Source organism: Neovison vison, chromosome 1, assembly GCF_020171115.1.
Source record: "Neovison vison isolate M4711 chromosome 1, ASM_NN_V1, whole genome shotgun sequence".
NCBI lineage: Eukaryota > Metazoa > Chordata > Mammalia > Carnivora > Mustelidae > Neogale > Neogale vison.
Genome location: NC_058091.1, coordinates 182,560,657 through 182,572,878, shown reverse-complemented (window position 1 = coordinate 182,572,878; position 12,222 = coordinate 182,560,657). Strand labels below are relative to the sequence as shown.

The window sequence follows — 12,222 nt, the reverse complement described above, 5'->3', positions numbered from 1 at the left end:
TTGAGCTCTTAATCTCACATCTCCCTGCCTCATGATAAATAGTATTTGCTCCTAGATTCTCTTAATTTCCTGATGAAGAGAGCATGGTGGCTAGCTATTTATTGGGTCAGGCCCAGAGGGTTTGCCCTGACTTTCAAGGGTTTTTTTGTGGGGGTTTTTTTGGGGGGGGGGGAGTTTACCATCTCACCTGACCTAACACTGCTCCCCAGCATGGACTTGGATCTCCTCTGTGTCTTCTTTCTATTCCTTAGTCCTCCCTTCCTGATTCCCTCTTCTTTGCCAGGAGCACTTGTCTTCTTTCTGAAGGTAAGGTCTTATCTTCTACAGAGCTGCTATCCTCCATGAAATACTTCATTTATTTGATTAAATTCAGGTAGCAGTAGTCTTTCCTTTGTTCATGTATCATTTTGTTTCTTTTTTTTCCCCTAAGTAAACTATTAGCAGTTATCAGCTTACCGTATTGGTATCTTCTGGAGTGCCTGTAATTGTGATAGACACAGAGATTTTTAATGAATGTTTGTTCCTTAGTTGATTTTAGTAGGAAGAAAAACTGACATCAGGATTATGGCAAGTTTTAACCAAATATCCTGAATTATATACTGAATGTTTTGTTCTTGCAGCAATTACAGTTTGCTATGATGTTATATACCAAGGAAGTTCTAGTTTTTGTAATTACCTTGTTTCTTTGGGAGTTTTAAGAAATTGGAATTTTTTCAGTATGCTTATTTTTTAACAAATTATATTGTTACCTTTGAATTAACCACTTATAAGTATATATGTGTGCTTTTTATACAAACAGAATATTCGTACATCCTGCTCTGCAACTTGGTCTTTTTATTTAATAATATGTCTTAGATATCCTTCATATCAGCATATAGAGGGGTTTGGTGTTCTTGGTTTTTTTTTTTTTTCTGGTTTTTATTACCATGCAAGTATTCTTTTCAGAATGCACATCAGTTCTGTTTCATGTTCTTATACAAGCTCTCGATACGTGTGTACTTCTAAGCACTTAGAATAAAGTTCAAAAAGGTCATTAGTTAAGTATTGTGTTCTGCTTGTGCTATGGGGATATCACTACTTAAGTTCCAGTTGGTATTTTATCAGTTTTTCTAAATGGAGAGTGCCCATACTTTGCCTTTGAGGGGTGAGCAGCAGGGAAGATAAGTAAAGACAATAACAACCTACTCAATAGAAGTAAACATAGAAATTGTAAGAGGCATATTCCAACTCTAATTAGATGACACATGTTCTGTTTCTTAATAGGAATCAACCCTCAAAAGCGTATTGAGTGCCTTATGGAACTTGTCTGCACACTGCACTGAGAATAAAGCTGACATATGTGCTGTAGATGGTGCGCTAGCATTTCTGGTCGGCACTCTCACTTACCGAAGCCAGGCAAATACGTTAGCCATTATTGAAAGTGGAGGTGGGATACTACGGAACGTGTCCAGCTTGATAGCTACAAATGAGGACCACAGGTAAATGCAGCATTTTTATGTTACTTTTAAATGAATTCGTGTAGAATTCATACCCTCAAAAAGAATCTCTTGTAAGCAGTGTTTTGTGTAATTGTGCAAGTGCTAAACTAAATTAGATTACAGTGAAAAGATAACTATTAGTTCCTAACTCGTTAGTATATTTATTCTAATAAAAAAAGTTTATAGTATGAAGATGTGTAGAGGCAAACAAATGATGATCAAGAGGTATAACCCATATGAAGGGGAAAAAATTAAAGACACAAATACTGCAGAGAACAAAATCCCATTGTTAGTATGGCATAAGGGAACGAAACATTTATAAAGAACAAAATCTGTGGATATGTTCCAGAGAATCCAGTAGTTCATTTTTTTTAAAGATTTATTTATTTATTTGAGAGAGTGAGCTGGGGGAGGGATGGGTGAGAAGAGACTCTCAAGCAGGCTTCCTGCCAAGTGTGGAGCCGAGGGCGGGGTTTGCTCCCAGGACCCTGAGATCATGACCTGAGCTGAAATCAGGAGTCAGACATTTAACTGAACTGAGACACCCACACCCCCCCAGTGGTTCACATTTTTTTAATGGTGTCTTATTATCAATAATCTTAATATTATTTAGCCAACAGCCATTCATCTAAGGCTATGAAACCTAAGAAAGCATCTCATTTACAAGGCACAAATTTTCATAACTTAGGCTCTGGATTTTGTCAGCAAAAATAGGGATATCTTGGGGTGCCTGGATGGCTCATTTGGTTAAGCATCTGACTTGATTTTGACTCAGTTCATCATGTCAGGGTCACGAGGTTGAGGCCCTTGTTGGACTCCAAGATGGGTATGGAGCCTGCTTAGGATTCTTTCTCTCCCCCTTCCCTCCTCCCACTCTCAAAAAATATATACATATGCATCCTTTCACAGCTTGTTTTTTTATATTTTATCCAGTATTGCTTCTCGTTTTCAGAAACCCCATAAGGTACTTCTAGTAACAGAACTTGTAAAGAATGTGAACATCTTCTCTTTAGGTTTTTGATACACAAACAAGCCTTAGAGCCCTCTCTGCTATGCAAAGAAGACCTCTTAAACTCAGTAAGCGCTCAGGTGTCTGCTGGACTGCTCAGAGAAGATTGTCACATTAAAGCTCATTGTACACCCTTGCCAGTCAGTTTTAAAGACCTCTAAAGTTGAATGTGCTATCATTAAAATTAAGTTTACCATGCATTAAACAAGCTGTTGCTCTTTCAAGTCCCAAAGTTCATTATGCTAACTCTCAACCCTTGTTTTTATAGTTAACCTTTAAATTTTCGAAACCTTTCACTAGAAGTAATAACTCCACACACAGTTTGACAGAGCACACTTCTAAGGGGGATAGCATTATCACAAAATCAATCCAGGAGGATAGAGGTTATTCTAAAAAGTCACTTTGCCAGTCTAGGCGCTTACAGTGTGCTCCCTGTAAAGACTAATTGATCGATTTTTCTACCTCTTCCAAGGTTCTTTGTAGTTACCATTGTGGAACCCATCTATAGATTAAGTTACCACAAAGTCCCTGTTCAGGATAAGATTTTATAATACATTCACTGAGGAAGTCTGTCACCATGTAGATAAAGCAAGTGTTTCTGCTCAGGAATTAAAGAGAGCATGTGAGTGCTGGGGAGGGGAAAGGGGAAAGGGAGAGAGAGGGAGAATCCTCAAGCAGACTCCCCACTGAGTGGGGAGCCTGACACAGGCTCTATCCCAAGACCTTGAGATCACGACCTGAGCTGAAATCAAGAGTTGGATGCTCAACTTACTGAGCCACCCAGGTACCCCAGGAAAAATTTTAAAAGCTATGGGGTCAGGGGCACCTGGGTGGTTCAGTCCATTAAGCGTCTGCTTTTGCCTCAGGTCATGATCCCAGAGTCCAGGGATCGATCCCCACATATTCTCTGCAGAGCAGAGAGCCTGCTGCTCCCCCTGCTTGTCCTCTCTCTTCTGCCAAATAAATAAATAAAATCTTAAAAAAAAAAAAAAAAAAGAAGTAGAAGCAGCAGCTATTGGGTCAGAATAGGAAATGCAGAACAGATTAAAGTCAACGCTTTTACTTCTTTTAGTCTGACAGATGAGTATTTTTAAACAGTAAACATTAAATGAAGTAGGAACAAAAGGAGATGTAAAATGCTGGAAATTTATAGTATAATTTGGGGCAGTTTTATTATGCCTATTAATAAGCTTTAGTAGTTATCTTTAGATTTAAATTTGTTTTCTAACCTTTTATTTGTTGTTACAATAAGGAGATTAATCTGTTACTTTAATTTTGGGATCTCTTATTTTATTTCAGGCAAATCCTAAGAGAGAACAACTGCCTGCAAACCTTATTACAACACTTGAAATCTCACAGTTTGACAATAGTCAGTAATGCATGTGGAACCTTGTGGAATCTCTCAGCAAGAAATCCTAAAGACCAAGAAGCATTATGGGACATGGGGGCAGTCAGCATGCTCAAAAACCTCATACATTCAAAGCACAAAATGATTGCTATGGGAAGCGCTGCAGCTTTAAGGAATCTCATGGCAAATAGACCTGCAAAGTATAAGGATGCCAATATTATGTCTCCTGGTTCAAGCTTGCCATCTCTTCATGTCAGAAAACAAAAAGCCCTAGAAGCAGAATTAGATGCTCAGCATTTATCAGAAACTTTTGACAATATTGACAATTTAAGTCCCAAGGCATCTCATCGTAATAAGCAACGACATAAGCAAAGTCTCTATAGTGACTATGTTTTCGACACCAATCGACATGATGATAATAGGTCAGACAATTTTAATACTGGAAATATGACTGTCCTTTCACCATATTTAAATACCACAGTGTTGCCTAGCTCTTCTTCCTCAAGAGGAAGTTTGGAGAGTTCTCGTTCTGAAAAAGATAGAAGTTTGGAGAGAGAACGAGGAATCAGCCTAGGCAACTACCACCCAGCAACAGAAAATTCAGGCACTTCTTCAAAGCGAGGTTTGCAGATTTCCACCACTGCAGCCCAGATTGCCAAAGTCATGGAAGAAGTATCAGCCATTCACACCTCCCAGGAAGACAGAAGTTCTGGGTCTACCACCGAGTTACATTGTGGGACAGATGAGAGGAATGCACTAAGAAGAAGCTCTACTGCCCACACACATGCAAACACTTACAGCTTCAGTAAGTCAGAAGGTTCAAATAGGACATGTCCTGTGACTTATGCTAACTTGGAATATAAGAGATCTTCAAATGATAGTTTAAACAGTGTCAGTAGTAGTGATGGTTATGGTAAAAGAGGTCAGATGAAGCCTTCCATTGAATCCTATTCTGAAGACGATGAAAGTAAATTTTGCAGCTATGGTCAATATCCAGCTGACCTGGCCCATAAAATACATAGCGCAAATCACATGGATGACAATGACGGAGAACTAGATACACCAATAAATTATAGTCTTAAATATTCAGATGAGCAGTTGAACTCTGGAAGGCAAAGCCCTTCACAGAATGAAAGATGGGCAAGACCCAAACATATAATAGAAGATGAAATAAAACAAAGTGAGCAGAGACAATCAAGAAGTCAAAGCACAACTTACCCCGTATATACCGAGAGCACTGATGATAAACACCTCAAGTTCCAACCACATTTTGGACAGCAGGAATGTGTTTCCCCATATAGGTCAAGAGGCGCCAGTGGTTCAGAAACAAATCGAGTAGGTTCTAATCATGGAATTAATCAAAATGTAAACCAGTCTTTGTGTCAGGAAGATGACTATGAAGATGATAAGCCAACCAACTATAGTGAACGTTACTCCGAGGAAGAGCAGCATGAGGAAGAAGAAAGACCAACAAATTATAGCATAAAATACAATGAAGAAAAACATCATGTGGATCAGCCTATTGATTATAGTTTAAAATATGCCACAGACATTCCTTCTTCCCAGAAACCACCATTTTCATTCTCAAAGAATCCATCTGGACAGAGCACTAAAACTGAACACATCTCTTCAAGCAGTGAGAATACATCCACACCTTCATCTAATGCCAAGAGGCAGAATCAGCACCACCCAAGTTCAGCACAAAGCAGAAATGGTCAGACCCCCAAAGCCACCTCCTGCAAAGTTCCCTCCATCAACCAAGAAACAATACAGACTTACTGTGTAGAGGATACCCCAATTTGTTTTTCACGCTGCAGTTCATTATCATCTTTGTCATCAGCTGAAGATGAAATAGGATGTAATCAGGCAACCCAGGAAACAGATTCTGCTAATACTCTACAAATAGCAGAAATCAAAGAAAACAATGGGACTAGAACAACAGAAGATTCTGTGAGTGAAGTTCCAACCGTGTCACAGCATATTCGAACCAAATCCAGCAGACTTCAGGCTTCTGGTTTACCTGCAGAATCAACTCGGCACAAAGCTGTTGAATTTTCTTCAGGGGCCAAATCCCCATCAAAAAGTGGTGCTCAGACACCTAAAAGTCCACCAGAGCACTATGTTCAGGAGACTCCACTCATGTTTAGCCGATGTACCTCAGTCAGTTCGCTCGATAGCTTTGAGAGTCGTTCGATTGCCAGCTCTGTTCAGAGTGAACCCTGCAGTGGAATGGTAAGTGGCATTATAAGCCCCAGTGACCTTCCAGATAGCCCTGGACAAACCATGCCACCGAGCAGAAGTAAGACCCCTCCACCTCCACCTCAGACAGTTCAGACCAAGCGAGAGGTGCCTAAAAACAAAGCCCCTGCTGTGGAAAAGAGGGAGAGTGGACCTAAGCAAGCTGCTGTAAACGCTGCTGTACAGAGAGTCCAGGTTCTTCCAGATGCTGACACTCTGTTACATTTTGCCACAGAAAGTACTCCAGATGGATTTTCTTGTTCCTCTAGCCTGAGTGCTCTGAGCCTCGATGAGCCATTTATACAGAAAGATGTGGAATTAAGAATAATGCCTCCAGTTCAGGAAAATGACAATGGGAATGAAACTGAATCTGAGCAGCCTGAAGAAGCAAATGAAAACCAGGAAAAAGAGACGGAAAAACCTACCGACTCTGAAAAAGACCTCTTAGATGACTCAGATGATGATGATATTGAAATACTAGAAGAATGTATTATTTCTGCCATGCCAACAAAATCTTCACGCAAAGCCAAAAAACCGGCCCAGACTGCTTCAAAATTACCTCCCCCTGTGGCAAGGAAACCAAGTCAACTTCCTGTGTACAAACTTCTTCCATCACAAAACAGGTTACAGGCACAAAAGCATGTTAGTTTTACACCAGGAGATGATATGCCACGGGTATATTGTGTAGAAGGGACACCTATAAACTTTTCTACAGCTACATCTTTAAGTGATCTAACAATAGAATCTCCTCCGAATGAGTTAGCTGCTGGGGAAGGGGTTAGACCAGGGGCACAGCCAAGTGAATTCGAAAAACGAGATACCATTCCTACAGAAGGCAGAAGTACAGATGAGGCTCAAAGAGGAAAAACCCCATCTGTAACAATACCTGAACTGGATGATAGTAAAACAGAAGAAGGTGATATTCTTGCAGAATGCATTAATTCTGCTATGCCCAAAGGAAAAAGTCACAAGCCCTTCCGTGTGAAAAAGATAATGGACCAAGTCCAGCAAGCATCTGTGTCTTCATCTGGAGCTAACAAAAATCAATTAGACGGTAAGAAAAAGAAACCTACTTCACCAGTAAAACCTATACCACAAAATACTGAGTACAGGACACGTGTAAGAAAAAATGCAGACTCAAAAAATAATTTAAATGCTGAAAGAACTTTCTCAGACAACAAAGAGTCAAAGAAACAGAACTTGAAAAATAATCCCAAGGACTTCAATGATAAGCTACCAAATAACGAAGATCGAGTCAGAGGAAGTTTTACTTTTGATTCACCTCATCACTACACACCTATTGAAGGAACTCCATACTGTTTTTCACGAAATGATTCTTTAAGTTCTCTAGATTTTGATGATGATGATGTTGACCTTTCCAGAGAAAAGGCTGAATTAAGAAAGGGGAAAGAAAATAAGGAATCAGAAGCTAAAGTTACCAGCCACACAGAACTAACCACTAACCAACAGTCAGCTAATAAGACACAGGCTGTTACAAAACATCCAATAAATCGAGGTCAGTCTAAACCCTTGCTGCAGAAGCAGTCCACTTTTCCACAATCATCCAAAGACATACCAGACAGAGGGGCAGCAACTGACGAAAAATTACAAAACTTTGCTATTGAAAATACACCAGTGTGCTTTTCTCGAAACTCCTCTCTAAGTTCCCTTAGTGACATTGATCAAGAAAACAACAATAACAAAGAAAATGAACCTATCAAAGAGACAGAGCCCCCTAACTCACAGGGAGAACCAAGTAAACCTCAGGCATCAGGTTACGCTCCTAAATCATTTCATGTTGAAGATACCCCTGTCTGTTTCTCGAGAAACAGTTCTCTCAGTTCTCTTAGTATTGATTCTGAAGACGACCTGTTGCAAGAATGTATAAGTTCTGCAATGCCAAAAAAGAAAAAGCCTTCAAGACTCAAGGGTGATAATGAAAAGCATAGCCCCAGAAATATGAGTGGCATACTAGCAGAAGATTTGACACTCGATTTGAAAGATATACAGAGACCAGATTCAGAACATGGTTTATCCCCAGATTCAGAAAATTTTGATTGGAAAGCTATTCAGGAAGGTGCAAATTCCATAGTAAGTAGTTTACATCAAGCTGCTGCTGCTGCCTGTTTATCTAGACAAGCTTCATCTGACTCAGATTCCATCCTTTCACTGAAATCAGGAATCTCTCTGGGATCACCATTTCATCTTACACCTGATCAAGAGGAAAAACCCTTTACAAGTAATAAGGGCCCACGAATTCTAAAACCTGGGGAGAAGAGCACATTGGAAACTAAAAAGATAGAATCTGAAAATAAAGGAATCAAAGGAGGGAAAAAAGTTTATAAAAGTTTACTTACTGGAAAAGTTCGATCTAATTCGGAGATTTCAAACCAAATGAAACAGTCCCTTCAAGCAAACATGCCTTCCATCTCTAGAGGGAGGACAATGATTCATATTCCAGGAGTTCGAAATAGCTCTTCAAGTACAAGTCCGGTTTCTAAGAAAGGCCCTCCTCTTAAGACTCCAGCGTCCAAAAGCCCTAGCGAAGGTCAGACAGCCACCACTTCTCCTAGAGGAGCCAAGCCATCAGTGAAGTCAGAATTAAGCCCTGTAACCAGGCAGACATCCCAACCAGCTGTGGCAAATAAAGGGCCTTCTAGATCAGGATCTAGAGATTCCACTCCTTCAAGACCTGCCCAACAACCATTAAGTAGACCTATGCAGTCTCCAGGGCGAAACTCAATTTCTCCTGGTAGAAATGGAATAAGTCCTCCTAACAAATTATCTCAGTTGCCAAGGACTTCATCCCCTAGTACTGCTTCAACTAAGTCCTCAGGTTCTGGGAAGATGTCTTATACCTCTCCAGGCAGACAGATGAGCCAACAGAACCTTACCAAACAAACGGGTTTATCCAAGAATGGCAGTAGTATCCCAAGAAGTGAGTCTGCCTCCAAAGGACTAAATCAGATGAATAATAGCAATGGATCCAATAAAAAGGTGGAACTTTCTCGAATGTCTTCAACAAAGTCAAGTGGAAGTGAATCTGATAGGTCAGAGAGACCCGTATTAGTACGCCAGTCAACTTTCATCAAAGAAGCTCCAAGCCCAACCCTAAGGAGAAAACTGGAGGAGTCTGCTTCATTTGAATCTCTTTCTCCATCTTCTAGACCAGATTCTCCCACTAGGTCCCAAGCGCAGACTCCGGTTTTAAGTCCTTCCCTTCCTGATATGTCTCTGTCCACACATTCGTCTGTCCAGTCTGGTGGATGGCGAAAACTCCCTCCTAATCTCAGTCCCACCATAGAGTATAATGACGGAAGACCAGCAAAGCGCCATGATATAGCACGCTCCCATTCTGAAAGTCCTTCTAGACTTCCGATTAATAGATCAGGAACCTGGAAACGTGAGCACAGCAAGCATTCATCATCCCTTCCTCGAGTAAGCACTTGGAGAAGAACTGGAAGTTCATCCTCAATTCTTTCTGCTTCATCAGAGTCCAGTGAAAAAGCAAAAAGTGAGGATGAAAAACATGTGAACTCAATTTCAGGAACCAAACAAACTAAAGAAAACCAAGTATCCACAAAAGGAACATGGAGAAAAATAAAAGAAAGTGAGATTTCTCCCACAAATAGTACCTCTCAGACCACTTCCTCAGGTGCTGCAAATGGTGCTGAATCAAAGACTCTAATTTATCAAATGGCACCTGCTGTTTCTAAAACAGAGGATGTTTGGGTGAGAATTGAGGACTGTCCCATTAACAACCCTAGATCCGGAAGATCTCCAACAGGAAATACTCCCCCTGTGATTGACACTGTTTCAGAAAAGGGAAATCCAAACGCTAAAGATGCAAAAGATAATCAGGGAAAGCAAAATGTGGGTAATGGCAGTGCTCCCGTACGCACCATGGGTTTGGAAAACCGCCTGAACTCCTTTATTCAGGTAGATGCCCCAGACCAAAAAGGAACTGAGGCAAAACCGGGACAAAGTAATCCTGTCCCTGCATCAGAGACAAACGAGAGCTCTGTTGCTGAGCGTACACCGTTCAGTTCTAGCAGCTCGAGCAAGCACAGTTCACCTAGTGGGACTGTGGCTGCCAGAGTGACTCCTTTCAATTACAATCCGAGCCCTAGGAAAAGCAGCGCAGATAGCACTTCAGCCCGGCCGTCTCAGATCCCGACGCCAGTGAATAACAACACGAAGAAACGAGATTCAAAAACTGACAGCACAGAATCCAGTGGAACTCAAAGTCCTAAGCGCCATTCTGGGTCTTACCTTGTGACATCTGTGTAAAAGAGCTGGAATGATGAAACTCAGAAAATTGTGTGTTTATTACAACTGCTATGTAGAAATTTTGTTTCAAATGAAACTTTAAGACTGAAAAATTGTGTAAATAGGTTTGATTGTTAGAGAGGTTTTGTTCTGGAAGCCATATTTGATAGTATACTTTGTCTTCACTGGTCATATTTTGGGAGGCACTCTTGATAGTTAGGAAGAAAATGGTAAAGCCAAGTTTATTTGTACAGTATGTTTTACATGTATTTAAGTAGCATCCCATCCCACCATCCTTTAATTATTGCTTGTCTTAAAATAATGAACACTACAGATAGAGGATATGATATATTGCTGTTCTCAATCATTTCTGGATTATAAACTGACTAAACTTACATCAGGGAGAAATTGGTATTTATGCAAAAAACCATTCTGTTTTAGTCCTTGTGAGTCCATCTAACATCATAATTAATCATGTGGCTGTGAAATTCACAGTAATATGGTTCCCGATGAACAAGTTTACCCAGCCTGCTTTGCTTTACTGCATGAATGAAACTGATGGTTCAATTTCAGAAGTAATGATTAACAGTACTGTGGTCACATTATGTGCATATAGATAGCTATGGTGTAACAATTTACACTATTTTGTGCTCAAAACAAAACAAAAAATCTGTGTAACCGTAAAACATTGAATGAAACTATTTTACCTGAACTAGATTTTATCTGAAAGTAGATAGAATTTTGCTATGCTGTAACTTGTTGTATATTCTGGTATTTGAGGTGAGATGGCTGCTCTTTTATTAATGAGACATGAATCGTGTCTCAACAGAAACTAAATGAACATTTCAGAATAAATTATTGCTGTATGTAAACTATTACTGAAATTGGTATTTGTTTGAAGGGTCTTATTTCACGTTTGTATTAATAATTTTCAAAAAGGCCTCTTTTAAAAACTTATATAAATTTTTTCTTCAAATTCTATGCATTCAGAGTAAAATTCCTCTTACTGTAATAAAAACAATTGAAGCTAACTGTTGGCATTTAACCATTCCATGCATTGGCACTTAACCATTCCTGAAACTTATATTTCTTAAATGAGATTAACTTAGAAACTCCCGATGTTTAATATTTTTGTCTTACTCCATTGGAGTTGATTTAAAACAAATTCATGAAATAGCAATGTGAACTACCTAGCACAGGACTGGACGTTGAACAAAATAGGCCCACGTAGAATATTTCCTTTTTCTTAATAGAATGCTCTACTTGAAAAATTAATTGATTATTGCTAGGTGTAAGTAGTCTCTTTCAAGCCTGTCTTGGAATGTTAACTGTCTTGTCCCTTCATCTACCCTCTGTTGCTACTAGATCCGGAGTGAACCAATTTTATCACCCTATATGTTAGGGCAAAATTCCATCAGCCAGTTGTAATCAGCATTTTGCCATGCTCAGAAAATGCAAATCACGTGGAACTTCAGAGGTAGATTTAATACTATTAAGATATTCAAAAGACTATTTAAAGCCCCTGCCCATTAAGGAAGACTTTGTTTTTGGTGGGTAGAGTTGAGAGGTACATGTTCAAGTGCCCCCTTCCTCTCAGAGCAGGGAGCTCCTCCTTGAAGGAAGGAAAGAAAGATAAACCGATACACATATTAACAGGTAATTTAATGTATCTTCCCAGACTTTGTCCTAAATGATGAGAGGATGAGAATGATAAATGCTCATGTATTTGTTGAATGAAAGAAACTACTTTTAATGATAAAATTCATGTGCTCTGCATTTAGGGAAGGGAAAAGATGCTTAGATACAATGGAGCTCTGGGAAAAAGGATTGAGAAGGAGTAAGCATATCTATTTGATGCCCTTGAAATCACACGTGGCTAT

The 12,222-nt window shown here is 39.7% G+C and overlaps 1 protein-coding gene across 9 annotated transcripts in view; it reads left to right on the top strand.

Annotated features, from left to right (window-relative positions):
* Positions 1-11,373, top strand: part of APC (APC regulator of WNT signaling pathway) — a 143,908-nt gene extending 132,535 nt beyond the window's left edge. For all 9 annotated transcript variants that reach the window (XM_044264166.1, XM_044264205.1, XM_044264197.1 and 6 more), the window contains 2 exons: positions 1,264-1,478; positions 3,787-11,373. In XM_044264166.1, coding sequence (XP_044120101.1) covers positions 1,264-1,478; positions 3,787-10,363 — 6,792 coding nt within the window. In that variant the 3' untranslated portion in view covers positions 10,364-11,373. The remainder of the gene's footprint in view (positions 1-1,263; positions 1,479-3,786) is intronic.
* The last annotated feature ends 849 nt before the right edge of the window (positions 11,374-12,222 follow it).